Source organism: Bubalus kerabau, chromosome 10, assembly GCF_029407905.1.
Source record: "Bubalus kerabau isolate K-KA32 ecotype Philippines breed swamp buffalo chromosome 10, PCC_UOA_SB_1v2, whole genome shotgun sequence".
NCBI classification, from domain to species: Eukaryota; Metazoa; Chordata; class Mammalia; order Artiodactyla; family Bovidae; genus Bubalus; species Bubalus kerabau.
In genome coordinates, this window is record NC_073633.1 from 13,535,630 (window position 1) to 13,552,825 (window position 17,196).

Consider the following 17,196-nt stretch of genomic DNA (forward strand, 5'->3'; position numbering starts at 1 on the left):
TTTATCAAAATGCCATGCTGAGCACAATGGGTGTAGCTTCCTATAACCTACAATGGTGCATGGCTGTCTTTATGGAACTGTACCCTCCCTACCTGAAAAATTAGAAACCTATCAAATCAAGACAAAGTTAAATCTGGAGGCAGGTCTATATACCTTATTTTCTACTTCACAGCTAAGAGTGTGTAACAATATCTATTAAACACACATCAGGTCACATATAACACAGGACAGAACTGCATGTGGAATTGGCATAGTCTCTTATTAGAAGCCTAAAAGAAAAAGAAAAAAAGGCTCTCAAAAGGACAGAATTTCATTGACTTTCTGAGTACAGCAAATAACTGGTGACTGAAATACAACATTAGCAATAGATAACGGTCATTTCTACTGAATTGAAAAAGCCTTGCATTCCGAATCAAGGCTGTAAAAAGCATTGTGATGTGTTTGGCATTCCTCTCTTATATTTCATTTCTCATTTTAAAAAATCCATAGTAAGTTCAAAACATTTTCATACTTAAAGGATCTACTTTAAAAATAAAAATCTGAATTCTAAACAAAGAAGTTAAGAGCTCCATTCCATCAAACATTTCTCCATTTGCAATTCATCTTGGTAATAGAGACAGAACCTGGGTAAATGCATATAGGACTTGAGGCAGGAGATTTTTCTTGCTCAATGCATAATTCATGTGCTCCGCCTGCAAAGTGTGTAAAATGAGAATTTCACACCGCAGCATGAGCCATGGAGCTGCAGAGAAAAGGCAGACGAAATCATATTTTACTGTGTGAATTTTATTTCTTACCCTCCCAATATTTATACAAAACCATCATTGACAAACCAAACACATTGACAGATCACCCACTGTTTCCATTGTGTTAGTACTTGAGAAGAGATCAGGCAGAAAGATAGACAATTTGTTTTTGTATATTTTTTTAAATAGAGGATTAGGTTTTTAACAGCTGAGTGACTGTATTAGACTTTTATAAGAACAACAGTAACTGATCTTAAAATCTCACTACAAAAATACCTAGTTATCAATTCATCATCCTCAAATCTCCATTTGTTTCTATGGTATTCGATTATACACCTCAACACATCAACATTTTCAAAATGAAATACAAAGTCACAGGGTTAAGAAACGGATTTCTATTTAACATATTTCATTTCAAATAATAAATAAAAGATCCTGGAAATACTTATTAAGCTCCAAAGAATACAAACAAAAAAAAATGTAATAATATACCTTGTAAGGATTTTTAAAAATCTATTATGCATGTTTATCTTCATGCTGATCCAAAAAAAAAAGGGAAGCAAAAAGAAGATCTAACACAACAAGCATCAAATATGCTTCCTAACAGGAAACCATTATAAAGACGTTTGAAATTTAAAACTATAAAACAGGATAAATGGTAATATAAGTTTGTCAAACCAACATTATGCTTTGGAAGCAACAAAAATGCAAGGCTTATTTCTAGCCTCACAGGGCAAGGTATCCACAAGAAATATTTTCAGTTAGAATTACCAACCAAAGACAATTTAATGATTCTCCTGCCTTCAAGTCATCTAACAAATCTGATTTTAAAAATCTGAGGCTCACATTTACTCTTTGCTTTAAAACAAAATTACACTGCCAGAAAATTGAGACTTCTATACAAGTTAAAAAGAAGTCTAAACTGTTAAACAAATCTTCCCTATTAGATTATACCTACTTCAATAAGAAAGACTGCTTAATGGCATTCACTTTAAAGATCTCAATTGAAGTGAAATGCTATTTCTGTTCTGGAGAACTTAAAATATGAACTAAACTGGAAAAGACATAAATTGAAAGAGGCAAGCCTTTGAATTGTCAGAGTAAAAACTAATATTCTACAATCTTCAGAGAAGTTATGTAATTGCAACAATCATAAATACTTGGAAAAACACAAGTAAACCTTGTTTCCTATTCACAGATAGGGCAGAAAACTAATCAGAAAATAGTTCCTTTCACTCTTATCCACAATTTGTTCATACTACATCCCATATTTACTTTATACCCAAGAATCTTTCACATGGTAGATCTTTTATTGAGGCATGTCTCAATATTTACTGACATCTGAACATTAGTCATAAGACACTGACCAGTCCAAAGAGCACAAAAAGATTTAATTAGCTTCTTTGCACCTCTCAAAAAGAGACGAACAAAGCTTTGTGAGATCTCTATAAATGTGATAAAGACCACTGACAAAAGCATCTTAAACACTGCTAGGATATAGAGACGATATTATTTTTCTTAAAGCTAGTAAACATATTAACCCTAATTTTGATTCAAATATGGAAATGCTCTTAGTATTAAATGCTATTAGGTACAAATATATTAAATATATGTATTTTCCATCGATAGATTATTATGCTTAATATAAATAATTAAAATACTATTAATATTTTTATGGAAATACATAAAATTATTCACAATAAATTACCATTATGACTTAAAATTTTTATTATTTTAATCACAGCTTATTTGAATATTTAGTAGGTGGTGCATAGACACTGAGGATATAATCAAAAGTGCTGAGTCACAGTTCAGGTATGAATAGTGGGACGACCATGGTGATGGCAGAAGCAACTGCAGTAAGTGGGAATGCCCTAACTTATCGTGTGTGTTATTGCTCAGTCGTGTCTGACTCTTTGCGACCCCATGGACTGTAGCCCGCCAGGCTCCTCTGTCCAGAGGATTTCCCAGACAAGAATACTGGAGTGGGTTGCCATCTCCTAACGTATTGGCTGATAAGAAAAACACTGAAGTCATGTTCAATGAAGAAAAAAAAACCCTGGCAACTTAAAAAATATATTTTAAATAAAATTTTTACCATCTGTTCAACACATAACTTTAACTACAAGCAGAATATAACTTAATTATATCAGTAAAACATGGTATAAAGTGATATAAATGTGAATGTCTTCCTGATTTAATATGGCTTGTATTACTAATTTTTTTCTCCACTCTTCTGTGTAAAAAAAGAAATCTTTCCTAAACACCATGTGAAATATGTGAAAGTACTGAAGATACAGAACTATTAAAACTAATTTTGTTATAGGTATTATACAAACTCCAGGAGATAGTAAAGGACAGAGGAGCCTGGTGTGCTGCAGGCCGCGAGGTCACTAAGAGTGAGACATGACTTAGCAGCTGAACACAACTTATTTTATAAAAGGATTAGACTGAAATTAAAATGTTTATTAAATTTAGTTCAGAAAAGAACATCTACAAATAAAAATATGCTTGCCCATCAAAATAACTGTAACTGAAGAGAAAGATAATTTTCTTTGGTTCTTACTGACAATATCTGACTTCAGTAGAGTCCATCTCCCAATCAGTAAGAGAAACAAACCAACATGACACCAGAGCAAACCAACCGACACCAGCAGTTCTGAGCTTTATGGAAATGCAGGGGTGTGGTGCTGAATGACAAACACTTAGGAACAGACACAGTTTAACAGCAGTTCTCACCTACTGCCCTACACCATTCTCACCTGACTGTCCCGACACCATTCATGTGAGTAAAACCCTCTAGTCATTAACATCCTTCAGTCCATGCACTCATTTTCAACTAGAAGTAAGGAACTACCCTTGATACAAGGCCACTTTCCTCCTCAGCTTATATTTTCTGTAATAAGGGAAAAGATACAAAAAGAAGATCAAAGGCACAGGAATGGAAAAGCATACTGTATGTCATGAGAGCCATGAACAGTCCATTGGGATTAGAACACAAGAGGGGTTAAGACTGGAAAGGTGGGTTTGGACCTTTGAGCTTAAGGAGTTCACTGAAAGACAATGGGGTATCATCATAGGTGACTCAGACAGTAAGCCGGCCGCTGTCTGGAAGGACTGGGGTTGGGGAGCTGTCTGAGGATGACAAGGGCAGTGGTGTATGGACTACACAAGGAAGAGATGACTTGTAATGGTGATGGCAGGGAAAGAAGAGACAGGTATGAGAAATAATACACAAAATCTCGAAGACTTGGCCACAGGGCATACAAACGGGATGAAGTAGGGGTCAAAGACAACTGTGGGGCTCCAAATCCCGGAGAACAGAAAGCATGCTGGTACTGAATGACAGATCATGTCTCTGGGTGTATTAGGTTTGGGAAACCAGCAGCTCCTAAGAGGTCTAAGAATCTGGTTTGAATAAGAAAATTTACAGATGTTATCATAGAAGTAATTCAGAGAAATGTTTTAGCTGATGTTACTAGAGTTAATAAGTCTCACAACAGTAAAATGTAGAGGAAATAAAGGATTAAAATTAATCCACATCAATTAATATTTTTGAAAAAATGTGAACTGAGAAGCACTAACTTTGGAGCAATGTTCACACTTGGGTGTCAGAAGAGAAGTAAAAAGTGAAAAATAAAAAAATTAAAGGGTTAGAAAAGTCAAAATAAAAAGGATGAAGCGAGTTTCAAGTAGTAGGGATATTGTCATAAAAAGATCAGAGAAGGATAAACTAAGAGAAGGTTACTGGTTTTGGAGAAAGATCATGGTTGCCTTTTCAGAGAACAGTATCTATAGGAAGTAACAGAAGTAGAAATCAATTTAAAAGGGATTAAGAAATAATTGGGTTAAGAGGTAGTAGCTGGAGAACATCTAGATTATTCTTCTAATCTCTCACTCACACATTCTGTGTCTCTCTCTTCCATTCCCTTCTCCTGTCTTTAAAAGGAGAAGAGACCTGAATGCTTTCGTTGGCGGAGGAGGAACTAAGGAAAAAAGAGACTGAAGGTGCAATGGAGGTAGAAGACTATCAACTAAACAAGTCCAAAAGGAAACAGGACGCTAAGTGGATAGGGATCACTTACTCTGAGCTGCATTCAAGGATAAAGGAGGAGGGTAAATTGAGATTGTGTGTCAGAGAGTAGAGAGGTAGGAAGATACTCATAGTGAATGGCAGGTCAGTCTTCTGCAGACAGTGGATGAGATCAGAGGCTTCAGATAAGGGGTCACACCTGACCATTAATTTCTAACTAGAAAGGTATTTACAAAGACATAAGAGTGACAAAATATTTTGGGTTCCTTTTAGCACTGGTGTTCTGTAACCCTAATACTGGTCTCTCAGAGAATTAATATTCAAGTTTAAAAATGTTAACACTAATGTTTTATATTTATATAGGGCTTTACATTGATCTTTCACATCTGATTTTTTTATAATAGCACTGAAAGAAGCAGAGTAGGTATAAAGCATTTCTACTTTATAGATGAGGAAACTGAAGCATAAAGATATTATCTTCCAACAAGTAGAACACTATACCCATCAGGACCTCCATAAAATGAACTGTTTTCAAAGCCATATATTCGAGGTACCCCAAGGTCCCATTTTCACGCTCAATATCTCTAAAATACATTGTCCAAATGAAAGAAAAGGTTGAGAGAGTAAAAGTATAGCTTTAGCTAGGCTGCAGATTTAAGGTATATGAATTTTTAGCACTAACATACTGTCATGCTAAATTAAGGTAAAACATCCACCATCTGCCTCCATTACTCATAATTTAGAGTGGAAACCACAACACGGTGCAAGGAGAACTTTTCTACAATTATAGTGTTGTCCTTTGTTAGAAAACTGGTGCACGTGTAATTGCATGCCATGTTTCAAATCACTCAGAAAGAAATAAAAAGAAAAAAAATAGTTATGGTGGCTCCAAGGTGGAGAATACATATTAAAACAAACAATCACATAATCTGCCTGTTACAGACAGGAAAGGCATTACAATATATAGAAAATAAACTATATAAGCAAAACACACAGACATAAAACTACCGACAATGTGAATAAAACCTGAATTTCTCAAGAGTCTTGGATCACTGCATTACTTTGGAATTTCATAATGATGTTCTACAGTAAAATATTTTCCACTACTAAGCGATTTAATCTGATCACTGAAAGTGACAGAGAAGAAATAAACTGAACCTCTGGCCTGGGGCACTTCTGTGGGATTCTAATGTCCAACGCTGAAAAGGTACTAAAGTCTGCAATTTTTCAACTTTCACAAAACTTCATTAGAATAACTCACTTGTACCCATTTGACAACTCTTAATTTCTTGCTTGGTTATTTTGAAAAACTCTGTTTCTAAAGCTCTTTTATTTTGAATAAAATCTTAGGATCATTTTGTAATTTAATATAAGCAGGAAATGAGAAGATATCCAACTCACTGAGTAGTAAGTTTATAAGAGGCCAGATTAATAAACCTAAAAATCTCTAAGATTTTATGTGAATTTTTGAAAAATAAAATCCCATGTTATATACTACATAGAGACATAAATTTTAAATATAAATTCAGGTTTAAAATAGGTTTTTCTATAATTAAGAATATTTAAAAACAGACAAATACTAGCCAATGTTTAAAGCATGTTTATTCTTTTTAAAAAATATGGTTATTCTTTAACAATAAATCTTGGATGGAAGAGGACAATTATTACTTTGATGAATTTATTTTCATACTTGCCTACTGAAATGATTTATTCAAGAAATTCATGTTACTAGAACAAATAAATGAAAAAGATCCTGCATTTAAAAAAAGCTGAATTCAATAAAAGGTAAGGTGTGATCATATTTTCAACACATGGAATAATACATTTATTCATAAAAACCACTGCATTTGAAACTGAGCACCACCATGATCCATTTATAAAATGGGAATAATAATTAAAGATCAAAAGGATATATTAAGTCTGAATTTTGTATTAAAAACATTTTCCAATTTTTTTTGTTTTTGCTGCTAAGCAGACAAGGTTTAGTGCTACAGATATTGTACTAAAAAAACCATAATTGCTCTTTTTTTTCAGCCACACAGTGCAGCATGCAGGATCTTAGTTCCCCGACCAGGGATCAAACCCAGGCCTCCTGCAGTGGAAGCTTGGAGTCTTAACCACTGGTCCCCCAGAGAAGTCCCTATAATCATTCTATTGTCACAAGTGGTTCTTGCATTTGTTTTTAAATATATGTTACTGCATTTTTATTAAAGAATGTATACTCTTTAATTAAATCTTTAAAAATTATTATCCAAAATGCCTGATACATTTTTAAAAAGTATATCAGTCTTAATTTCTTATGAAGCATGTACATTTATATTTCTTTGCTCAGTACTACTTCTGTGAGGGAATAGTACTGAGTAAAGGGGAAGTCAAAGTCTCCTTTACTTTCCATCTGGCAAAAGCTTCCCTTGTCACGTCACAGCCAAGGACAAAAAAGGTCATACTCAGAACACTGAGGTCTCTAATTGTGGTTGGAAAACGTGAAGTTAAAAAAGTTTCTAACTTCTCTGCAGAGTTGAGTTATGAGGGAAGTAATAATATACAAAAAAAAAAAAATCAAAATAAAATCACAGGTGTGGATGAACGAACATGGTGTTTAGTTGTCAGTGACATATTAAATTCCTTCCCTGCTTTCTTGATTTTCAACAAAACAAATTTTTAGAAATATTTATTCTTAATTGCTACAAAAACGTGTAATCTCTTACCTTAGTAACTTTTCTGGATTCAGATTCACTTTCAGATTCCGATTCTGATTCAGAATCCGAAGAACTCTCCTCTATCGAACTAGATTCACCACTGGAAGACTCTGAAGTTTTAGAGTTTTCTTTTTCCTTATCCACATCTTTAGAATCACTAATCAGAATAATAAAATTTGAAATATTAGATACTTACATTAAAAAGTAGTTTGAAAAATCGAATGACAAGTGTTACCATTTTTCCATTTTGCATATGAATCAAAATCTTTATTAGAGAAGTGTATTTCACTGAGAACCATTTCTTTTTGGTGTATAGACAGTAAAAATGGTTTTAAAATTCCAAAACATGTTAATGAAATAATAATAAAGACAGTATTATCTATAACTAAATGAATCGGAACCCATTCAAAACTAAACCATATCACACACACTTCAAGTGCAAAAGATCATAAAATGAGACTAAATGACATCATTAAGTAGAAAACAATAATTAAATGATTTACTAGGACTACACATTAGGCGCTAACATTAACAACTTCAGAAATACTTAGGCAGATTTTAAAATACTATCTCAAAATACTCATTAAAAATTTAAATACTTATAATCTACTTTTGCTAATACAGACTTGCATTTTATAGATTATTCTGCCCAAGAAAATGATTTACATATGTTCCCAAATGTGACCCTTTAATATATATGAGAAAACATCAAGCAGTTCAAAAGAGAATTCTTCTAATGTACTAAATTTTACTAAAAATGTCAGATAATCAGATAAATACTAACGTTTTAAAATACCCAATGATCAAACCTAAGTGCTGATGTTCGTTTTGTTCACTCATTCCCTTATTTAACAAATATTTACTGACTGCCCTCCATGAGCTGGCACTATGTTAGGTGCTAAGAGTAACAGTGGTTAGTAAGATACAGATGATCTCCATTCTGCTCCTTTATAGAGTCTACAGTCAGTCCATTGGAAGATACAGAGAAGTTAAGTCAGCAGTGACAAGAAAGCATGGTAAACAATAAGTAACAAAGTATATACTGTGTCCTGAGAATACCTGAAGGAGCATCTCAACAAAACGGACCAAGACTGGGACCCTTCCTAGAGGAAGAGACACACCAGTTGAAAGAGGAATAAGGCAGGAAGAAGGGAAGGGGAAAAGGTCTCCAGGAAGAGATAACACACGGTGTTCGCTCAGGGGAAAAGAGATAGCTTGTGATCTTTTTTATTTTCTCAAGTTTGAAGGTCTAACTTCTCTTTATCATATGTGCATGTATGTGTATATTGTTTTAAAAATCCACCTTGTGCCAGATAGTATAAGGCAATTCATAAACAATTATCTAATTCAGATGTTTTAATGCATTCTTCCCAGGTGGCGCTACTGGTAAAGAACCCACAGGCCAATATAGGAAACCTAAGAGACATGGGTTTGATCCCTGGGTCAGGAAGATCCCGTGGTGGAGGGCATGGCAACCCACTCTAGTTCCCTTGGGCTTCCCTGGTGGCTCACATTGTAAAGACTCTGTCTGCAGTGCAGGAGACCTGGGTTTGCTCCCTGGGTTGGGAAGATCCCCTGGAGGAGGGCCTGGCAACCCACTCCAGTATTCTTGGCTGGAGAATTCCAAGAACAGAGGAGCCTGGAAGGCTACAGTCCACGGGGTCACAAAGAGTTGGATACGACTGAGCAACTAAGCAGAGCACAGCAGTTATGACTACTAAAGGGTGGTTTTGAAGATACTTAGAGCTCCTTAGCTTTAAAAAATTATCACATAGTTATACTGGCAAAGTTTTTAAAAAATTCTAAGAGTCAAGAAGAAAAACACCTGGGGAGGGTGAGTGGTTAGGCAACTAGAAGAATTGATATTTCCCTGAACTGATTTTTGTGCAGGAAATATGTGATTGCTGTTTATTAAAAATGAAGTCATGGTAACATCTCAGAGCACATGTAATTATATTTGATGACTAAAAAGTGTGTTTTTTTTCCTTCCCCTATCAAAGAATGGCAATTTATATCTCCCATTTAGTGGTTAAAACATATACCTAAAATATAAGGTTTAGAATGTATCTGAGATTTCCTTTTATATAACAAACAATTTTTAAAAATTCAAACATGAGTTTAAAAAAGCCTGTTTCTGAAGAAAAAAATAATGAAACTAACACAATTTATGATTATAAGCTTCTAGCATATTGACTTTTGCTATCAGAAAAGACACTTAGTGCTCTGAACAAAACTTTGCCTTCCTAAGAAATATAACATTCTTCACAAACTAAGTAATTACAGATGGACATGAGTTTGAGCAGACTCTGGGAGACAGTGAAGGACAGGGAAGCCTGAAGTACTGGAGTCCACGGGGTCACAAAGAGTCGGACATGACTTAGCGGCTGAACAACAACAAATCACAGATATTCTGATATTAAACTAGAAGTACAGAACCTCTCTCTGAGAAAAGGCTACTACAAACCAAGCAACTGGCTTGCTGCAACAAGTGAATGATTCTGACTATACTCAGCTTCTAGCCTTTAAGATAAGATTTTAAAGGTAAAAGTGTTATTTTATTATGCATCACTCAATTTTGATGGGTAATTATTGTTTACCTTACTGCTTAGAGTTTCAGATGTTAATCTAATGAAAAGAATTTACTGGTAACTAGCTTTTTAACTTTGCATGATGAAAAGCCTGTATTAATTTAACCTACAGATTTCATTTGTTCTGAACAGGAAAAACAATATAAATCACTTTTAAAATCATTAAATCCTGACTTAAATTAATAAAGTCATAATTAGGGCATTATGCTGTGTTTGTTATGGAAGTGGCAGGGCGAGCTGCTTTAATTACTGTCTGTAATAAAAGGAGCAGAGAGCGTACTGCGCCCCAATCAGTGCTGCCAGCCACGACTGAGCTGGGCTGCAAGCTCATCAACTGAGCGGGCAGCAGGCTCCCAGGGAAAGGGCCATCGTGTCTGCAGAGGCCACTCTCTGACAGCAGTGGGGAAAACAGACTCAGACAATCCAAGGTATTAGCCCCAATTACTCAAAATTTTAATGACACTTTAACACATGATAATATTGTTGATAATGGGAGATCTTAAAAAGTGCTAACACTTAAATACCTTATGACCGTCTTCCTTCACAGCCCCTGACTCTAATATTTGGATCATAATCTTTTTAATATAACATTATTTAGAAAAATCAATTGTCTTAGTTACATAATGGCAAAGTGTTGAAGGATTTAATTTTCACTCTCAGCAAAATTGCTGCAAAAGGTAATTAAGTGTTTCATACCAACTGCGTGATCACTTAACTCGGCTTTCCAAGGTTACACCAATTTTCAAAATGTAACCCCAAGATTTGTTCAAGTTCAAAATGGAAACTGAGCATTACAAGTAGGAGAATAATGTGAATCGGTATTTTAAATTAATATTAAAAGACTTACAGTCTGTTTGGAGAGATAAACATACACTCATTTTTTCACTCAGTGTTAGAGCAGGGAAAAAGACCGCAGAATGTTTGTGAAGGCAATAACTCACCCTCTCCCTCTGGCTCTGGAGCGTGTGGCTGCTCTTCCCTTCCCAGCCTCCGGCTCACTCCCACTCTCACCCGAGTCCTCAGCGCTGTCCCCACTGCGGTCTTCTTCCTCGTCTTCCCCACTTTCACTTCCAGACTCACTCTCTGAAAAAAAAAAGTAACCAGATGCTCTTTGATTTATAGCCACTTAATAAATACAAGGGACAGAAGCAAGTATCAACATTCATCACAAATGAAATGAGATGCTGAGTTTTCACATAGTGGACCCCACTGGATCCACAGTCTCTATATCTGCTGTCCGGTCACTCAGACCTCCAGAACCCTGCAGCAGAGTGAGCACAGTGGGGCTCCAATACCCAGAGAAGGAACAGAAAAGATCAACCAAGTAAAACAATGTGAGCATATATTACTTCCCAAACCCATACATGTCTTAGCTACAGCAAAACTTTTTATTTAAAGACTGATTATGAGGATGACTCATCAGAAAAGGCCCTGATTATGGGAAAGAGTGAAGGCAGGAGGAGAAGGGGACAGCAGAGGGAGAGATGGTTGGATGGCATCACCAACTCAACAGATGTGAGTTTGAGCAAGCTCCGGGAGACGGTGAAGGGCAGGGAAGCCTGGCGTGCTGCAGTCCATGGGGTCGCAAAGAGTCGGACACAACTGAGCGAACGAACAACAATGAAGATGATATAAGAATAAAGAAATAATTTTATTTCCTCTACTTATAATGGGAAATTTTATTTAGAGAAATAGAAGGGATTATTGAATCTTAGGAACAAATTTTGAGAGGGAAAACAGCTGTTCAAATCATCTTCAAAAATTCCTTAATTCAAAGGCAACAAAGCAAAATCACTAATCAAAAAGTACTTATTTTAGCTAGTGTAAGAGTCTTCCATAAGTGAAAGAAATGATAAAGTCACACTGAGGAACTACACAGTTAAAACTTTTCTGTATAAATTACGGCATACTAGGGCTCACTGAAGAAGTGGCGTCGCTCAGTCGTGCCCGACTCTAGCGACCCCGCGGACTGCAGCCCGCCAGGCTGCTCCGTCCATGGCTTCTCCAGGCAAGAGTGCTGGAGTGGGTGCCATTGCCTTCTCCAGGGGATCTTCCCGACCCAGGGATCGAACCCAGGTCTCCCGCATTGCAGGCAGACGCTTTAACCTCTGAGCCACCAGGGAAGCCCGATATACAGCATGTTTTTGTGTATTTTAAACAGGAAGCATAACTTTTTGGTAGCTGAAACGATGACATGTACAGAGTTGTATCCTGGATAAGAGGACACACTGTTTTCCTAGCCTATGACCTATCTGATGACGTGTCCTCAGGGCAGAACATGTTGCTGTTGTTCAGTCACTCAGTTGTATCCGACTCTTTGTGACCCCATGGGCTGCCGCACGCCAGGCTTCCCTGTCCTTCACTATCTCCCAGAGCGTGCAAAAACTCACGTCTGTTGAGTCGATGATGCCATCCAACCATCTTGGCCTATGATCTAGCTGATGAAGTGTCCCCAGGGAAGAACATAACCTCAAGTTAAAATAGTATTCTAATAGGTAAATAGTAGTATCTACTCTATGAAGATTAATTTATGTATCACACAGCAAAAAGCTAGGAATGCCTATATTCTTTTGGAATAGCCTAGAGTGATAAGTATGAGTTTTCAAGCTGGAACGTCCATGTTCAAATCCTGGCCCTGCCACATACCAAGGTGTAAGACCGAGCAGTTATTCAACCTCTCTGGGTCTTGGCTTTTTTTTTTCCAGCAAAGCTCCATCACAGAGCTGTTGTGAAGATTAAATGATTTGAAATGCGTAAAGGTGATTACAACACAACAGTACTACCACACGGTAAGGCACTCATCGCCTTGAGATTTTAAATTTTTCTTTTTTATCATTTCATAAGAAAAGAAAAAATCTATCATTTTGTTTATTTTTGGCTGTGCTAGACCTCTGCTGCCTTGCATGGTCTCCTCGAGCCGCGCGGAGGAGGGGCTCCCCTTCATTGCGGCACCAGGGCTTCTTGCTGTGGCGCGCCGGCTTCAGCAGCTGCAGCACGGAGGCTCAGCCCTTGTGGCGCGTGACCTTATACCGGCTCCGAGGCATGTGGGGTCTTCCCAGACCAGGGATCGAGCCCGTGTCCCCTGCAGTGGCAGGTGGAGTCTCATCCACTGAGCCATCAAGCCAAGTCCCATTGTGACTTTTTACAAAGAGCAAAATTTACCTTTACCCAAACTTTAGAAAACAAAACTGTTGATTAAGGGTGTTTTGAATTTGTTGTGAAGTCAAAGTTAAGCACACATACATGTTAACTTAGATAACTGGCTTATGCTATAAACAATAATAAAAAAAACTTATAGCATGTAAGTTACTTTTCATGTTTATATGGGAGTTCAACACAAATCTGGATCCAGTTCATTTCAGGCACCATTTATTTAAATTTTCAAGTTAGAAAAATCCTGGAGGAAATTTGTTTATCTTCAAGAAGACGTGTTCATTGGAAAAAAACTGGTATCTTCTAATGAGAAAAGTTTTCTCTTTCTTCTGGTAGCTAAAAGAGAACTCTTACTATCCCTACTATACGTGTTCAGATAATGCCATGAAAAGCCATAATGTTACTGGAATATTTCAAATACATACTGAAAAAGGTTAGACTCTAAATAGAACATGAGCTTGTGAATAAATGGAATGGAGACAAATATCTCTATGAGACACTCTTAACTACACAACATATCTTTCTCAATGGTCTATGTCATTCCTGAAATTCCATATTTTTAGCATTAGCTGTTTGGATTGAAGTAATTTTCCCCATTTTTCAGCTTATTACTTCAGAAAATAACGCACCACAGACTAATTTGTCAAATACTGAAAACAAAGGCTTACCAAATGTAAATTTATGTTTTTCAACATGTTAATGAACATCCCAGGTAGTGTGGGTTAGAATTCAGAAAAGCATGAGCTCTTTTTTCAATTCTGTCATTTTTTAGTTATGGGTCTAAGAGGCAATGCCAAATAAAAAGCAGTTAGAAATTACTTTGAAAACTTACGTATCAAAATTACTTTGACATGTAAATGAAAGGAACTGTTTCAATCGTATAAACTTCACCTAAACCTGCTGGCTGAATATTACATTCTGGGCCTCACTGTTCTGCAGGAAGCACAGCCTATAAGCCACGGTGAACAAGGCTTTCCAATGAATTAAAAACCCACCACTGTCACTGCTGCTCTCAGAAGAGTCCTCTTCCTCCTCAGATTCGGAATAAAATTTCTTATCAGGATTCTCTTTCTTTGCTTTTCCTGCTGGGGTCCATTCTTTTGCCTGATTTAAAAAAAGTAAAAATGTAAATATCAAGGAATTCTCAAAAGGGATCTAGTCTTCGGCAGACTTAATCATTCGGAATACTCTGTGAAACCAGAAGGAAGTTTAAAGCCTCAGTAGAAAAGGAAACACTGAAAAGTCTTGGCATTAAGACTGATTCCCACTACCCCTAAGTAGAGAAACATAAACTCTCACTCAGAGCCTATTATTTTAGATCCACAACCTTATATATAACATAATTTTAAATACTTTTGTATTCGTTGGTCTATAGAAGATTTAAGCTAAAGTAAGACAGTCTAGAAGAGATAAGGGCAATTAGAGGCAGAAGTAGTAAGAGCAGTAAGAAATTCAATTTCACAGCTTGATGTTCTGTGTGCTGTGCTTAGTCGCTCAGTCATGTCTGACTCTTTGTGACCCCATGGACTGTATGTAGCCTGCCAGGCTTCTCTGTTCATGGAGATTCTCCAGACAAGAATACTGGAATGGGTTGCCATGCCCTCCTCCAGGGGATCTTCCCAATCCAGCGACTGAACCCAGGTCTCATGCATTGCAGGCGGCTTCTTTATCATCTGAGCCACCAGGGAAGCCCAAGAATATAGGAGTGGGTAGCTGATCCCTTCTCCAAGGGATCTTCCCAACCCAGGAATCAAACCAGGGTCTCCCCAGCATTGCAGGTGGAGTCTTTATCAGCTGAGTTACCTTGATACTGAGGTTTAAAAAAAAAAAAAAATGAAAACATCTAGTGTAGGCAACAAATAGCCTGTACCATCTCAACCACCTGAACCCTGGGGAAATTCTTGATTTGTGTGTTTGTCATATCCTAGATATCTAATCCATCAAGAAAGCCTATAGGCCCCTTGGTCCTTTACCACCTTACTCAGAGCCCGCCTCCCCCCTCTTGAATCACACTAGTCTCTGACTGGCTATCTTGTGTCTAGTTCCATCATTCACCCCCACTCCAAGCTGGCTCAAAACAGCAGCTAGAATGATTTTATTAATTCCAATCAAGCCCCTCTTTCTTTGAAAAGGTCTGCAAAGGCTTCCCATTCACTTAGAACAAATGAAGCCCTTACGATAAAAACCCGTCAGCCCTACCTGACTCCTGCTGCTGCTCTCCCTCTTGCCCACTTCCCTCCAGCCACTCATCACAGGGTTTTCAAACACCCCAGACGTGCTCCTCCTTGAGGCCTTTCTCCAAAGGTGATCCTACTTCCAGCACCCTCACCCCAGACGACCACATGGCTCATTTCCTCACTTCTTTCAAGACTCTGTACAAGTGCCACCTCAGGGAGGACTGCTCTCCTGAAAATTTCAACCTCCTGTGGAGGCTGATCTTCCTTTGCACTGATTTTTTTGCTGTTTTTTGGTCATAGCACTTATTATTTTCTAATATACTACTGTTTACAATTTATATATTTATTGTAATTGTAAGTCTATCCCTGCAAAACATCAGCATCTGGAGATCAGAGACGTTTGAATATTTTGTACACTGATATATCTTAAATGTGTCTGGCACAAAAACTATTAGTTGGGTGACAGACCCTTAAAAACTTTAACACAGTGTATTGAAGTAAAATAAATTATTTTCATAAGTGTAACTTTGATTCATTAAGAAAAAGTTAAATGTTTCATACACTCTCTTTTAAAGGGCAAGGAAATGTGTATTTTTTAAAAGGTTAAGAACAGTTAAGACGCATTTATTTATCACACTTCAGAGTTTTCACTATGTGCCAGTCTGCTACGGTAACATTTGTTGTAAAGAAATTTACAGTAAGACTGAGGTTCTTATTCAAGAATGGTTCTCAGCACTGGATGTCTGTCAGAATCACCTGAGAATACTTTTTTAAAATACTAATATCAATAATAAAAATACTAATGCTAAAAATGCTAACGCTTGGGACCCACTTCCCAAGATTCTGATTGGTCTGGTACAGGTCCGACAGATTTGTTTTAAGATATCCATATGAATATAGTATAAAGCTAGGTTTAAAAACCACTGCTGTAGAGGGCTTATGGGCTTAAGATATGTTGCTTACAAAGGTAAGCTTCAGTAATCTGGAAAATTACTATCTGGACAATAACAGAAAAATGAGCAAAAATTACTCAAATATATTTGAGTAAGATACTAACATAAGATCAACAATACTGCTTTTTATGTATGTTTAAAATGCTCTGTTCTCCAGATATGAATAAAGACAGTATTCTATAAACAAAGTTCTCCTATATTTAATAAACAGTAAAGTTAATACTTTTCTTAAATCCAAACAAATACATTTTTCTGCAGGCTAGTAAAATGTGTGTCAGGTCAATTTATGAAAAAAAAAAAAAAAAATTAGTTAGACTATGGCTGTCAGGACAAGACTAAGTCATCATATAAGGAAAAGCAGGCGCCTATGCTGAGAGGGGCATAATATTTTACAGGGCCATGGATTCTCTATTCATGGAGTTTAAGGTTTTAAAGGGTAAAGACTAATAAGTATTTTAATTTTTGTTATGATATGTTATGACTATGATAATTGTATCATTCTTAGCAAAGGAAATAAAAGGGTAAAGAGAAGAGGAAAAAAAATAACAGCACTAATTTGAAAGTTTCAATATAAGATAAAATATTGATAGTAGATGTGTTTATAAAGCAAAATACCCTTGATATGCAAAACTGAGAGAAAAGGATCTTCTAGAACCAAGTAAAAACAAAAACTGCAAAGAATCTTGAAAATTTACTAGTGGCATAATATATATAGTAGCCAATATCCTGGAAAGGTGTAATGCAACGTGACTTCTAGTGTCAGTGTGACTAGGTTCCATATTGTTTTGATTAAAGTATTAGATTGTCTAAACTTAGGCTGTTGTTCTTGCTAAGTTAAATTTCATAG

The 17,196-nt window shown here is 36.5% G+C and overlaps 1 protein-coding gene across 3 annotated transcripts in view; it reads right to left on the minus strand.

Annotated features, from left to right (window-relative positions):
• Positions 1 to 17,196, minus strand: part of AP3B1 (adaptor related protein complex 3 subunit beta 1) — a 236,951-nt gene that overhangs the window by 82,462 nt on the left and 137,293 nt on the right. For all 3 annotated transcript variants that reach the window (XM_055536639.1, XM_055536640.1, XM_055536641.1), the window contains exons 18-20: positions 14,215 to 14,323; positions 11,008 to 11,149; positions 7,488 to 7,635 (exon numbers count right to left, since the gene is read on the minus strand). In XM_055536639.1, the coding sequence (XP_055392614.1) occupies positions 7,488 to 7,635; positions 11,008 to 11,149; positions 14,215 to 14,323 (399 nt within the window). The remainder of the gene's footprint in view (positions 1 to 7,487; positions 7,636 to 11,007; positions 11,150 to 14,214; positions 14,324 to 17,196) is intronic.